The sequence below is a fragment of the Rhipicephalus sanguineus genome, chromosome 9 (genome assembly GCF_013339695.2).
Source record: "Rhipicephalus sanguineus isolate Rsan-2018 chromosome 9, BIME_Rsan_1.4, whole genome shotgun sequence".
Taxonomy (NCBI): Eukaryota; Metazoa; Arthropoda; class Arachnida; order Ixodida; family Ixodidae; genus Rhipicephalus; species Rhipicephalus sanguineus.
This window is the reverse complement of record NC_051184.2, coordinates 20,956,744-20,972,737: the sequence shown is the minus strand read 5'-3', so window position 1 is coordinate 20,972,737 and position 15,994 is coordinate 20,956,744. Positions and strand designations below refer to the sequence as shown.

Here is a 15,994-nt window from a genome sequence, read left to right as displayed (position 1 = left end):
ACAAAATTGAACTTCTATTGAAAACGCGCCGAATGGGACGGACGTGTAACGCTTTGCAGGTGTTAATCGCGGAGGCCACTGTAATGACGAATTACTTTACTTACTTAAAAAACCACGGAAAAGACAGATCACCTAAAGCGCATGCGCGCAGTCGTAGCATAGCTAATCAATCATTGACCTGAATAATCTGAACTCGTTGCCGTACAAATGTATAGACGTATCACTAATACACTCTGTGCCCTTGCTCTTAATATGGAAAGCTTCCAGCAACTCCCTTCCCAAGGTATCACCACCCCTACCCAGAATCTTGATCTCGCTTAGCCGCGGTGCACACGTGCAGGCTGAGCAATGGACCGGTAAATGCGCATTACATTACGCGCGCGGGAACATGAGTTCTCGTTGAAAAATAATAGGCTTTAGCTAGGTGATGCTAGGTTGTGTCTACGTTTGTTCTCACCGCAGTGGTTTGAATTAAACCACAGACAGTCACAGACACGACACGGATGTCCAAACTCCAGAGACAGAACCTCGCGCTGAAAAAGTATATTTTTGACGTGGCTCGTGGAGGGTGGCACGTCGAACAACTCGTCGCTATATGGCCAGCATCAATACGCCAGAGCCGGGATCGAGAGCGACGTGCCACTCTACCAGTGACGTCATGCCTGACGTTTGTGCCAAGGCACGTTCAGATATGCATTCGCATGTAAAAGAGACCTAGTTATACTTATCGGGAATATTGCTTTAAGTGCGCCAGCATACAGTAGTGGGATGACATTCAGAGGAGTAACACATATCGAGCTGTTTTTCGCCTCGTTATATTCAGAGGAGCCAGATACAGGTGGGAAAAGGTGCCGACTCACCACCCCCCCCCCTTCCTTTCCGAAGTTACTGAAGAAGGTGCTGGACGCGCACTTTAGCAGCCCCAATTACCACCTTCAGTGGGTCTCCTTGTAGCCCACATAAAAGAGAGGGCAAAAAGATAGGCACACATAGACACACAGGCAACTATCAAGCCTTATAACAGAAGCTGAGCAGATTGCTGCGCTCGGGGATATGTGTGTCAGCAAGCCGTCGTTGGCACTGTCAAAGAATTACAATACCTGCGCATGCCCTGAGATATCAATGTATTTATCGCTCTGTTCAGCAATATCACGTGGCTGTGACACGCGAAGCGAGTGCATAAGTGCACTCTGGTTTCCGAAAATAAACCATTGCTTGAAGGATAAAAGAAGGAAAAAAATAGCGCCCTATGTGGCCGTGTGCCTATATTCTTGTCCTGTCTTTTATAGGCGCTACAAAAGATGTGCTACCAGCAAGCCCGCATCGCAGCCCACTTACTAGCTACATTTTGTTGCAGGCATGCAAGTACACTGCTGGAATAAAGCAAGCGTAAATCCACTTCCGAATACGGTCTCCTCTCTTCCTTTCTCAAATGAGCACCGTCAGTAGTTATGCATGCAGATATTGGTTTCGAGAAAGTAGTTTCGCTTTGCTGCGCCGTCACAAAAATGGCGGATGGAGTTTGTCAATCTCAGTATCGCCTGTTGGTCCGCTGAAACATCCACAACTGACAACTCACTCCCCACTATAAAAACAGGCTACTATACCAATGCCGTTGCAAGAGGGAGGGTGTAGCGGGCTTCAAGACTACTGCCTCCCTAAATCTTAGATTTTGGTATGTGTATAGATGCACGCGCACATATAAACACACGCACGAAGATACATAAGGGATGGCTGAAATCCCTCCCCCCCCCCGAAAATAAATAAATAAATAAAGTTAAAACTAGTTCCACGCCTTTGCAATCTGAGTAAGAAGCGGAGCAGGCGAGCAGGCGCTACTACTTGGCGAACGCAGATTGGGTTCCTTCTTCATCATTTTCTTCTTTCCCACATGTTTCTTCTTCTTCAGCATCTTCTCCTTTCTTTAACTGTCTATATTGTCATCTCTCCTCCTAACACTGACATCACTCCTCTTCACTCTCACCACTCTTTCCCACTCCATGCTATGATATACTGTACAGTACGGTCCACTGTTAAAGGGAACACTCCTATGAGTACCTTTCATTTTGCCGGCCCTCTAACAGCAAGTGGAGAGGGAAACATTGTTCATGCACTACACAAGTCTGTCAAAAAGAGGCAGGAATGTCAACCACCAGTAGGTTTATGCAAATCTAAGCAACTATGTTTTTGTAAGAGGGCGATATCCAAGCATGCCCTGCACGCATGTGCTCCCTTTAACAGTGGACCCGTCTGTACATGGTTATCACCTTCCCTAACTGTACTGTGCAAGGCTATGTCATTTTACCCTCCTCCTTTCCTTCCTCCTCACCTACCTTTCCCACCCCTTTGCTATACTAACTACGCATGGCTATGCTATTCTAGGAGCTGCTTGGCACATACTTGCTTTCCGTGGCGCATACCCACCAAGTCTTGTGCGGACATCAACTGCCTTACCTCATACTTACATGGGAGGCCTGGGTTGCGAACCTGGGCGAAACCACCTCCTCGTGGGCAACTCTCCTTAACCATATACTAACCATCTTAGGGGAGGTCAGTAAAGCCTCACCCTAGAGCTCAGACCCGGACTTGGGTTTCGAAAATAGAAGTTTCTTTCTTTCTCTCTCGAGCTTAAAGGAGTCCTGACACAAAAATTTTCGCCCCGCGTTTTAAATGCGAAGCATTTCTTAGCGAACCTCTGGCACTTTGAGCGTTTCTATCTACGTATCTATCTATCTATCTAGCCGCCTACGTCTGGGTGCTTTCATGATCGCCTCAACTTGGTGTAGACCAAAATTTGCATGGGAGGGTAAGAGGATTTTAAGAATATGATTGCCTGGTCATGACATGAATAACGTTAAAATCCTGTCGCGTACGTCGTCAAACCCTTTCCACTGGACACCTGTGGCACATACCCGTTTACCACGGGCCGTGGTGTACGGGTATGCGCCACAGGTGACTGACAGTTTATATGTACCCGGGAACGGCGAGAACAGACATTGGTAACTTAAATGCGAGAGCGTTAAGAAAAACGACATCGGCAGCGTTGACCCGACGAATGGAAAGAATGAAAATTAGGACCCCAGCAGGAATCGAACCCAAGCATTCTGTGTGGCAATCAGGTATTCTACCACTGAGCCCCTCCAGGTCTATAAACTGGTTTGGAAAAACAGCCTACGCAGGCGTAATAACGGTGCAACGTCAATTGTGGTTGTGGTGCTGGCTATCTAATTTTACAAGAAAGCAATAAACACTACATGATGCTCCTACGATGTGTACTCCCACGATACAGGCGTCATATCAGATTAACGTTTGTAGTTCCAGTGTCGATCCGCTTTTATAGCAGTCTAATAAACATTACGTTAGTATTCCTATGATTCAGCAAGCTATATTGAAGCATTGCTCCACCCCGGAGGAATACAATCACGAAAGTTACATATGATATCGACATCACCGCAACGTAAAGTGGACTTCGTCCACCAGAACGACGCAGTGTCCTCTTCATTTCTTACGAGGCTGGGCAATGACCTCATGCTGACCGAGGATGATGCCAGATTGATTGACAGCCGCTTTGTAGACTAGGCTACGTAGGCCACATACGCCCAGGTAGTATACGAATACGATGAACACCATCCACTGATGTTGGTCTACGTAGCACTATCCTGGCCTACCAGCCGCGACGGCCTATACCTCACCAACGCGAAGGGTGGCTTCAGGTTGCGACATGTCACCGGCTCTGTCAAGAGACAATTTTTCGACGAAATGACCGAGGCATCCACGAATTCCAACAGCTCTACTATACCACATACTTCACTACACATGGACCCCTCGTCACCACGATCACGACCGGATCCTATGACAAGTCATGACCAGCTGCTGGTGCTCAGTGATCACGGTGATGATGCCCTTGTTCAAGCACTGTGTGAAGAACTTCTTGTACACATGCACACGGGTTCGTGAAACGTGTGTGCGTTCTCGGGACACGTATAAGCACTACATATCAGCTTACCGCTTCTGGTGTTGGCAATACCCACGTTGCCATTGGCAGCGTTACCCAACCGTAAACAACTGGTTATATAACACATATGCGGCTCTTCAACACATATATGTGTGCGTTTAAAACTTATACAAATCTTTAGCGTCATTTTGTAACATGTCGCTCAGTAAACAAAAAAGTTACGCCACAGTCACCTACCCACCGCATGCTTCGCATAACATCGACTCCCACGGTACGTGGGATCTGCCGGATTTTTTTGCTGCAATGTGTTGCTGGGGGCCTGTTATTCATAACACGGCACATCGTTTGCTGCAGCGCGCGACAGATAATTAATTACAAGCTCCTCATTACCGACACTGCCTGAGCTTCGGTTTGACAGAGCTCCAAAAACGACAAGCCGCCGGGTGCAACTATCACCACCTAGCGAGTGAAACGCTCGGTCACGTGAGCACACAGAACAGTGACGCATATCCGCGCGGTCTGTCGTCGTCGGGCTCATCGTTGTCTGATGGCGACGATTTTCTTGCGGCGGGGATGGAAGGGACTTTCGACGTGGCGAATCACTTCAGGTTTGACCCGCTGGCGACGAGCGATTCGTCGGGAAGCGCGTCAAAACAGAAATGACGGCTATGACGTCATCATAACTTGTACCGGCTGCAACGGTTACGTAGGGGAAGTAGGGCGGTCACCTACGAGGGTGTCAATGCACTAGGTACGGCCTATAATGCTGGATCGCGCTCGCGAACTTCATAATTCATATAAAATACCTTCCAAGCTTTATACGCTGTCGATATTTTGCAGATGGTACACGCACGTACACGGGATCGATCCAGCAGGCTATCTCGGCCGCGAAATTTTGTGTCAGTACCCCTTTAAACAGCCCGCTGTTAAAATTTCTGGACATGCCCCTGGCTGCTACATGCTAGGTTTAAAGTCTCGAGGTAGCGTCAACTAGCTTGTGTAGTATGTCGGACATTAAAGTACTGGCGCGCGTGCTCCATGTTCAGACTTCAACGTAATGATGCGTGAAATGGAGAAAAAATGTTTGTTATACCAGATACCTTTTCAGGCGGTGACAGTTTCCCGCCTGTTCAACGCCGCAGCTGTAGAAGGTCTGTCCAGCCATATACATAAATTGCGCGCTTTCCTCTGCGCAAGCACCACGATGGACCTTGGATCTTCACAGCGCAGGACACGTGTACAGGCGGAGTTCAGCCTGTACGGTTCGGGAATAAATCGTGCGTGTATGAAGTATCTTTAATCGTGGAACATTCGAGAACATCCGAGCTTCCAGATCAGTAAGAAAGCATCGAGGAAACCGCCGACACGCTTCCGGTGTGATCCTGCATGCGGTCGGCTTCCTTCAACAGTTCCAAGACCAGAGTTCTTCAGTCATGCCAGTTGCGAAACTCCACTTCCGAAACCCGCACATGCCCATGGACGAAACTGCAGAGAATTGTAAAACGACGCGCCACCTGGGGACAATGACAGAAAACACAGTGCACCGCCACGGTCGCTGCAATTCTCGCTCTTATTGCGCGCTTTGCCGCAGCAAGAATTAGGAAGTGCTTTCAAAAAAGGTTGATGAATTCTACAGACGCAGTATCATCTGCAAAATGTAAGCCTCGAGCGAAAAAAAAAAAAGAAGACTAAACGCTGCTCGCTTCATCAATGCCGCATTACCAATGACAGTGACATTACCAATGAGGCTTGAGAAACCGAAACGCACAAAAATGGCCATTTATTAGTTCGTTTGCTCGCCTGCAGATGGCGCCACAATCAGCAGGCCTCCGAGATTTCGGCCAATGAATGGCATGTTCAGATATTTTATTCATGGAGACTATGTGGAGTTTCGCAGCTCTTACGATTGAAGAACTATGTCCCAAAACATCGCCTGTTTCACAGCTTTGTGCAACCACCGACGTCACATCACTCGGATACGAGTGACATCTGGCGGAATTTTTTTAAGACAAAGAAAGTAATTACGGCGACTTGTGTGGCGCAATCAATCATTTTTGTTTCTTTGGTTCGTTCACATAACACACGATTATCACCCGTCACGCGGAATTTCGTGAGTACACTACAAACATCTCACCTGTATTTTTCCCCTACCACAAGCAGCGAGCACTTCTTGTATTGTCCGCGTAAAGCACACCAGAGAGTAAAGGAGCATTTTTTTTTCTTTTTACAGGAAATGGACCTCCCGTTTGAGGAATTGCCAACATCCAATCAATCCTGACCACATCGAAAGCACACGACGCAAGCCCGAAAAAACGAAAATTTTTTACAACGAATCAAGCAACATCTCTTAAGACCCAGCGAAAGGCTAAAAAATATTCAACGAGAAACACTGTGAATATTAGGGCTAACTATAGAATGCAACAGACATCATATATGTAAACGCTTCCTCCGAGCCGTATCTTTTTATCACAAATGAACAAACGTCCACTCCTCGTAACCAGATAAAACCTTACTCAGCTGTACAAACATTTCTCTACTCGTCGTGAAAAAAAAAATCGATAATATTTTATACATGTATATAAGGCTCTGAAAACTGTCCTATCGGCTCTCCCCCGAGTACACCGAGCAGTGAAATTCAAAATTTTGGCCGCCAAACACGTTTGGCTGTAAACCCCGCGGTAAAAGCGAAACGTCAAAAAACTCTCTACTACACAGGCACGGTCTTCTCAACCACACAAACTTTTTTTCTCTTTACAACGCATTTTTTTTTTGCGAGGATCAAAAATTGCTCTACATGTCAGAGAACTTTATGTGGAAAAAGAAAAGAAATCTTCTGGGAACACGTACAGCAGTGGTAAGCTTAAAATGTCAACTCATCTACGGTCAGCCGCAAAACAAAAGACTGGCGTGTTGTACTGCGGTACAGATGGGAGTATTATGCAAAGCATTAAAGGGGCCCTGAACTGCATTTTATTTTCATTCAAGGGTGCCATTTCAGCCACTTAATGTACGCTGAAACTCCCATTATTGCACACGCTATAAATGGCGTGAAAGTGGGAGTGTCTTTTGATATAAAAATGAACATTTACACCCTTCTGAGTGTACAAAGGGTGCTTTCATTCTCAAGGGGTGCAATAGAACTGTTAATGAAGGTAAGCGTAGTTTTTTTCCCTTGTGGCAAGTAAGCGAGGTGATTGCTGCGACAGACAATTGTGCGATATAAACTATATTAATACTCATTCGCTTAAATTATCTGCCGTAGACAATGAAAGGTGAGAGTGAACGAATTGGTGTCAAGAAAACAAAACCATCCTTGTTGCAAACCCAGAGGAAATTGCATTAATGTGTGGCATAGGTCCAACTTTATGTAAAATCACACTTTGTTGTCTTCTTTATATGACTATTCGCGTGAGAACATGCTGTACTCTCCTGTGCAAATAAAGTATCTAACAGGGATTCGAACCTACAGTGACAATAGTTGCGGGCTGTTCTCTCTCTCCTCAAAAAGACATTGACCAGCATGTGACGCACTAATTCTGCACACTTTGTGTATGTTGTATCCTGGTTGAAAAATCCTTGAACAGGTGATATCGCTGGAGCTAACGTTTCTACAAGTGATCTTGTCTTCTTTAAGGCAGTACCTGCCTACACAAGTGGTCTTGTCTTCTTCAAGGCTGCAACTGCCCACCTAAGTGATCTTGCCTACCTTGCATTCCCAACTGCCAGCCTGCGTGGCCTTGCCTACCTGGCAAGACCTAGTGCCAGCCTAAGTGGACTTGCCTACCTGGCAAGCCCAACTGCCCACCTAAGTGGTCTTGCCTACCTGGCAGACCCAACTGCCAGCCTAAGTGGTCTTGTCTTCAAGGAAGCAACTGCCTACCTAAAGGTAGGCAGCTGTTGCCTTATAGAAGACAAGATCACTTGTCGAAACATTTGCTCCAGCGAGACCCCTCGTTCAAGGATTTTTTTTTTCGTTTCTGAAGCATCCATCTTCTCCTTGACTTGTGCCTTGTTTGTGTGCCTGTTAATTATCATTGCATTAATCTACTAGTCCTGATGCGGTGCTTTTCTAATTATCGTTAAATGGCTTCTTGACGTAACAGATGCAACGAATGCTAGCCAAACGATAAAGCAATCACCTCAGGGCCCCTTTATCATTTTGTCAGTTACCACGCGCAGCTGGAACGAAATGACTTGGGGTTACACCTTGCCAGTCACCGTTTGCGTTGGTCGATCAGATAAGAAAGGCCTCTCGCTAAAACAGAGAGGATTTTCCAAACGTTGGTGCGTTATACATGTGCATGGTCGATAAGAAGGGTCGTTCGCTACAACAACTATATAGCTGAGATTAAGTAATAAAAAGTATTTACATTTGATTCGCGAGATTCTGTAAAGTCCCGTGCGGCGAGCCTTTCTGCACTACCGACCTCGGCCGGGGAACACTGTGGAGAGTTCTTTCGCGTTTTCGTGCGGGAAAAAGAATGCGCGTCCAACTATAATCGAGACATTGAGCGAAGCTGGCGCGAAGCGTTCCGCTATAACTTGGTCAACAGAGAGTGATACAGCAGGATCGTAATGAGGCTTAGCGCGTTGTGACCGCTTCTTCGACATACGGATAACCGTTTCAATCAACGGCAATCTTGAGTATTACGCAAAGAAAAAAGATACTCCCTTGATACATGATCTTCGTGCAGACGTCTCAAAGCGATTTGGAACATTGTTCAAATGAACCAAGGGGTACCTAAGTGAACGAGTCACAACAAAGGAATCTTCTTCTTCCGAAACCACTTTCTACGCGTAACGGGTCACTCTGGTATATATATGCCAGCCGCAAACGTCACTAGAGAGCTCAAAAGGCAAGAAGTAAGGGTTTATCACAAGGTACCTTGTCACGATCCCAGTCTCGCTAGCTTGTCTAACGTGCTCTCCAGTGATGTTTACCAGAGTGACGAACCAACTATCCTAACAATACGTCTACCATATCACATATTCAAACAAGGCGCGTTAGGAAAGTTAACAACAAAGGCATTAAATTAGGAGCCCGCGGTGTAAAAAGTCGCGATAGCGCGTGCAAAGGACATCATGATGATTCAACAACAACAACGAAACAAAAACATGCGGATGCTATCAAATAGTTAACGCTAACGACGCAAAAAAGTGGCACCTCTGAGACGAGAGCGCGAATTATCCGAGTGCGCCCCGAAAGTATATGTTTGACTTGAGAGTTCACGACAACCGTTCAAAATCGCCTTGCTCACGGCTGACACGTACCTAGAACTACACTGAAAAGGCTCCGCGATGCGAAGCTATTGTACACGGCAATCTATATACCATGAAATGCAATGGGCATCGCGTCACCTAGGCTGGCGAGGTGTCGCGACGAATGACGAATGCGTCAATGTCGTATGTCCTTCCATTCGTTAAAAACACCTCAAATACTCCGTGCGCCTTTGTGAAGGGAGTTTGCGAACTCCCCTCCTGCTCTTTCTTAATTTAAGATCCATTCAAGCGGTCTCGAACGAGCTCGTCAGCAACAGTACAGGCACTGTTATGTGAAGCCTTCGCAGCTGATTTCATGGCACGCAGACTGACGGGATGTCGTTCTTCATTTCTTTTTTTTTCCCTCGTAAAGCGAAGTGCTTCTCATAAGAACTCCTGCGATGCAAGATTCCCCGAGTGGGAAACTGGCCCGTAGCTTTACATCAAAACAGTAGATTCGAGCGTCTGCCACTGCTCGGGCGTTCAAGATGTCGCGTGGCTGGCTATGGGAAATATTTACATAGGGAGCCAAGCTTCCCACCCATCGAAGGATCCTCGCTAGGAAGGCAAGCGTAGTGGAACGTGAACAGAAAAGAGAAAGACCTGAGTCACGAGACCGTGCGTCTTTCCACGCTGACAAGTCACACGGGTACCCCCCCACTGTGAGCCGCCTATATCTAGTCCGTCGGTAACCTAGCGATGGGCACGTCGCAGCAGGGACCCTGGGGCTTCCAGTCGTCCTCCATGGCGGAGTGCGAGTCCTCCGACCCTTCTTCTTCCTCGATGCTGAGCTGAGGCGAGAGCAGCTTGGAAGAACCAAGCCTCGGGCTCGCACCCTGGCCCGAGGAAGAGCAGCTGCGGGGCGAGTCGTAAGCGGGATCCCGCCTCGAGAACTCGCGGAACAGCGCGTCAGTCTTTGGGTCGATGCTGAAGTCTCGCATCAGCACGCGCTTCGAGGCCGAGTTTGAGGACGAGGCCGAGCGGGCGCTGCTCGTGCGGCGCGTGGAGCGGAAGAACCTCTGGAACACGGACACCTTGCCCTGGGTCTCCTGCTGCAGGGAACCCAGCGGTTCGGAGGAGAGACTCGAAGACTGGAGGGCCTCGGCCGCCTCCGCGGCCGTCAGACCCGAACCCAGGTTCGACGAGCACGACGCCGAAGCGGGCGCCTCTTCCGAGCGCGCCCTCATCTGCAAGAGTCCGCCTTCCAGTTGGCGTCTCTTGCGCAGCGCCGACCTCCTGGAAGACGAAGGTCCGCCGCTGCTTCCGGCGGACGCGGCATGCAGTTCCTGCAGCGGAACGTGCTTCCGGCTCAGCTTGGCCGGCTTGTTGCCGTTGCTGCTCTCCATGGACTTGTAGCCGCTGTCGGCCTTCATCTGCTGAAGCCGAGATGCGTGGCCCTGACCGTCCACGCCGCTCGTCCCTCCGCCGCCGCCGTCCGTGTTGTCGGTCGTCGAGTCGAACGAGGAGGTGGTCACGCCGCCCTCGGTCCGGCTGGCGTCGGTCGAGGAACAGTCGGTCTCCATGCTGTCGAAACTGTTGTCGGCCGAACCTTTCTCGACCCTTCGCTGCAGCCGGCGGGCCAGCAGGACCTGGTAGTTGTGACGCCTCACCTCGCTTGGCACGTTCGGTATCCTTCCGCCGGAAGACCTGGTCTGTTGCTCGTCGGCGGCCTCGGACTCCTGGGACGTGCTGAAGCCGGTGTTGCGGTGCTGCTGCAGGAGCCTCCGGTCCTCTTCCTCGCCCTCGATGACGTGCGACGCGGTGTCGGCCGCGGACAGCTCTTCGAAGCAGTCGGTCGTGGTCTCCTCTTCCTCGAACGTGGCCCTGAGCTGCCACAGTTGCCGGTACTGCATCCTCACGGTCTCGGCGTCTTCTTCGCTCGGGTCGTCGCTCTCGGGCGTCAGGGCGCCCGGCGACGAGAGTGACTCCTCGTAATCGACGGCCTCCTTGCTGCCGATGTCGTTGTAGCAGACGACGGAGCCGCCCGTCGTGGGCTCCTCTTCCAAGGAGCGCGATTTTAGCAGCAACCTGCGAAGAATCAGTGAATGAAACGTACCATTTTATCGCAGTCAGTGTGGGAGGATAAAGTGCCGTTAGAGCCCACGGAGTTCAGCGAAATGATTGTTGTGCAGTCATGCACGCCTCTTATATTCGTATGTACATAGTTTTGTACACTCGCCCGGAATATTGTAAACCAGTGCGGAACTGAACAAAGGATGCTCTTCCTTTCTTGTTCTTAAACACACTGTATATACGCCACAGCTATATCAAGCTGAAGGATTCGCCTCTACAGAACTGGCCTAACCAGTGATCATTAGCTATCCCTGTGTAACCTGGCGGGCGCGTGCGCCGAAACACACACACGCACACACACAGACACCCCTCAGATGCAGCTTTCTTACAACCATCTGCATACACGGCACCGTAGTCTGGTAAACAGCACTGCGCCACTCGTCTACTACCCACCAATGTGCTGCTACCATTTCCCCAAGTTGGTTCGTGGAGAGCATTCTTTTCTGCATCGCATGCGCCATGCGCGTTTACCGTGTATCTCGAGATACTAAAAAAGCTTCCAAGGACACATGCGCTGTGGCAACACAAACAGCACGCCGATCCCTAAAAATGGCTTCAAGAACAGCTCGTGTAACGAACTGGTTACAACGTCGTTTACGCAACTTAAGCTGTAAAAGACCATGCTATAAAAAGAGACACAATGAGCCACTCCAACAGGAAGGAAAATCTCACCGCACGAAGCCGATAGTTCAGGGATAAACAAGTTGAATGGGAAGAGCATAAAAAGAGGACACGGGGCAAGAAGGCAGCGCTGCCCGGTGTTCCTTACTGCCATGTGTCCTCGTTTCTTGCAATACACATTCAAGGTGTTTAATCAATTACAACTCGTCCAAATGGTTCTTCTGCAGCTTAATGATACCGACGTTTGTACGCAACGGTCCGTGTTAGAGATTTTGTCGCTGCAAAATATTGTACTCGCAACTGTTTACCGCAGCAGAAGAGGTAAGCAAAATATTCCCTGAGTATTCGAAATGGGTCACTCGCTAACCAGTTGGCTTGAACGCAACGACAAGTTCATCACCTGCGAGCCATCCGGTCGAGGCTCTGTTCCAGCAGACCCGGGTTCTCGGTGCTCGCCGACTCCCTCAGCGAAGCGGGAACCTCGGACCAGCCCTCGCCCGAGAGGTCCCGACGGGGCGACGTCGACAATGGAGCTGGGGGCGTTAGGCGCGCCGGTACGCTGAGCCTCCTCAGGGGCGGGCTGGGCCAGTAACTGCACTGCGGCTCCTGGTACCACTGGTCCTCCTCGTACCACGGTATGCACACGGATGCCTGCCGCTGGATTCGACCCGACGACGCCCAACGGGCCTTGCTCTTGGAACCTGAGACACGCATATCATCATCATCATCATCGTCATCATCAGCCTATGACCACTGCAGGACAAAGGCATCTCCCATGTTTCGCCAATCAACCTGGCCCTGTTCTTGCTGCGTCCACGTTATTCCCGCGATCTTCTCAATCTCATCTGTCCAACTAACTCTTCGCCTCCCCCTCGCGCGCTTGCCTTCACTTGGAATCCAGTCTGTTACTCTCAATGACCAGTGGTTATCTTGCCTTCGCGCTACATGCCCCGCCCATGCCCATTTCTTCTTCTTGATTTCAACTAAGATGTCCCTAACGCCCGTTTGTTCCCTGACCCACCCTGCTTTCTTCTTGTCCCTTAAGCTTACACCTATCATTTTCCACGCAGAGCGTGCAAAATAAACACACCAGAGCACGTCAGCACCCCAGGGCACACGAATGACAGATATGACGATCGCCATACATGTGGCACCAAGCATTACCAGGCATAATTCAATTTATATAAAGAGTCAACATGCACAACGTATACAAGAAACGCCGCGTATAACTAACATCGTATATAAGAACCGTATATATTAAGACCGTACATTTTATATGGCATGTACGCAATGACACATAATTCCTTATATATCAGGAATCCCACCGCATACACCGTATATAAGGACCGTAAATATCATCAGAACGTGCATGTATATAAGGAAGCACACTACTAGAGCTGTGTTTTTGACATTCCATTCATACCTATAATTAAGACTATTATAACGGTATGACAGTTATGCAGATATGACAGTTATGACGTGTATTTAAGACAAGGCAGTTGTTATCCTGTATGATGGCGTAAAAAGGACATTTGTAATGTAACAGAAATCTGTAGGACCATTGACACTGTATGGAACAGGGCCACTTAGTGGGCAACCGGACACGGGAGACAAGACACCGTTGCTTGACCCCGTCCTGTTCCGGCTGAATCATTTAATACCACTTTGAGAGTATACGTACCTAAAAGCAATGGATTTTTGAAATTTTACCGCGACAGCGGACTTCAGCGATGAACGCACCTCGCTATCTGCTCGGCTGCGCGGAAGAAAGTGCCCATCGGACTGGCGTTGAAAGTCCGGCACACAGTGGCCAACCGCCTAAAAACAGGCGAACCAGGCGGCGCAAAGGCATTTGGTTTAACATGAAAACATTACTTTCCTTTACTCCACTAACCCTCACTTACACAGTAGCAGCACTAGCGTGCACCGCAATAAGGCTCGGAGAGAGCGATCGCGTTTCATGACGCGCACTCAAGGTCATGTGACGTCACTTCTTTCCCCGTGCCATCCCTCCCTGTGCTGCATCCAGCTCGCTCGTCGGGATGAAAGAAGAGAGCGCTCAAAGCGTATGACAAATTCCTGTAACTTCACTCGAACTTGATGGATTCGAAAAATTTTTGCGGCGATTAATTTGTGAGGTAATAAACTCTGATACTGTAGGTTATCGATCATTACTTAGAAAATTGCTTCTTGTTGTGTAATTCCAATAGAAATACTCGGAAGAACTACTAATTACTTGGAAAAGTGCTGTCTTGTTTTGTAATCCTAATAGAAACAGATTCGTGGTCCATGATAACCTCCTGTTACCTAATGGTCGCACTAATTATGGAAAAATCAGCAATGTCTTTTCATCAATTTGATTATGGAATTCACTATCGCATGATCTAAGAGAATTAATGCACACTCATGTTTTCAAGCGAAAATTAAAAATGTGTTTATTCAATGTATAACTGCTGCGTTCCGTTAGATTTGTGAAGTTGTTTTGTTTGTATACAATTCGCTAAGTAATAATCTGAACATTCAGTAACATCCTAGTTATTAGTAACACTTTGAAAAGGATCTTGATATTCCTTGTTCGCTATTTAGTTTTTCCAGTGTATTAATATAGAAGGTCTCGCCTGCGGTTTGTAACCTTGGGACCTCCTCGAGCATATCTACCTGCAATGTAAATGTTTCTTGACGCTAACCTTTTTTTACGCGATTAATAAAGATTGATTGATTGATTGATTGATTGATTGATTGATTGATTGATTGATTGATTGATTGATTGATTGATTGATTGATTGATTGATTGATTTAAAAATCTTAAAGGAATGCTTCTCTTGACCAAACGAAGCGTTAGTGTCTCTATCGACACCCTTTAATCTACCAGTACTGCCAATCTGTCCCAATGTTTTCTGTCCCTCTTCATACCCACACGCCCACGTATCTTGTAACGTTATCGAGTTGTATTTGCAAGATCGATATAGTATCGAGTAGCGGCGCTTATTTTTTCCGACCGTCCGCAACGTGTCTTATGCAACGTGTCGATCGCCAGCTTTCCCCAGGTGACGCGACGGTAATCACGCAAATGAGGCGGTGCCTAAGCAGACGAACAAAATTAGCGAACATACGTCATAGCCAAGGTTATCAGAAGGTTAGTTTCGTATGTAATTCGCGCGAAAAAGAAAAAGAACTTACGTCGATCGGTACATACTCCTGCACGCGTTCTTTCGTTACGAATTTGTCTACGCCAAAATTGCACCTTCTCTTTAAAAGAAAGAAACAAAAAAAGAGAAAAAGCTGCATCCTCTCCTGTAGAAATTCGTCTTTATTCTTTCGTGCGCGCTAATGACCATTCGCTTTTTCCGTTTCATCTGCTGGCTCATTAGCCGGCCCTGGTTTCTTTCGGGTGTCTTAGCTAATCGCTTGGCGACTGGGCGCACGGTTCGATCTTGCGGCGGTGCTGGCGTCACGGACGGCACGCAGGCAGAAACGGAAAAGGAGTTACGGACCGTCGAAATCGAGGCAGCGCTAATCTTACTTCGCCACGTGGCCTGACCTGCAATCCAGAAATATGTCCCGGCCACATCAGCGCCTTTATGTAACTCGCGCGCCCTGATAGCGCAACCAGGGCAAAGCCAAACCACTGATAACGTAGAGTTCACTACAAAGGTTATCAGAACAAGCTGGCACATTACAGAACGCTCTCTTGTGTCAAGTAATAATAATAACAATAATAATAACAATAATAGTATCTAGCGTACTGCGTGCCAAAACTACAATATGATTGTGAGGCACGCCGTAGTGGAGGGCTCCGGAGATATTGACGATCTAGCATAGGCGTGCGCAAAGAAGGGGGGGGGGGGTGCCCCCTATATATTCACCTATTCACCTAAGGGGGCGCCCAGTCAGCCCCAGGGGCGTAGCCAAGGGGGGGGGGGGGGTTGGGGGGGTTCAAATCCCCCCCCCCGAAATTTTTCAGTTTTGCTTGCGTATATATACACGTACACATACAAACGCACGCACGAACATACATAAAGTATGGTTGAACCCCCCCCCGAAAAAGATTTCTGGCTACGCCCCTGGTCAGCCCCATATCTTCAC

General features: G+C 48.2%; 1 protein-coding gene across 1 annotated transcript; it reads right to left on the bottom strand.

Annotated features, from left to right (window-relative positions):
- Nucleotides 1-6,776: 6,776 nt before the first annotated feature.
- On the bottom strand, nucleotides 6,777-12,622 carry LOC125756270 (uncharacterized). The gene is made up of 2 exons (XM_049419374.1): nucleotides 12,309-12,622; nucleotides 6,777-11,242 (listed from the first exon to the last, which is right to left on the bottom strand). The coding sequence occupies exons 1-2, from the start codon at nucleotides 12,620-12,622 to the stop codon at nucleotides 9,892-9,894; spliced, it is 1,665 nt and encodes a 554-aa protein (XP_049275331.1). The 3' UTR covers nucleotides 6,777-9,891.
- Nucleotides 12,623-15,994: the final 3,372 nt, after the last annotated feature.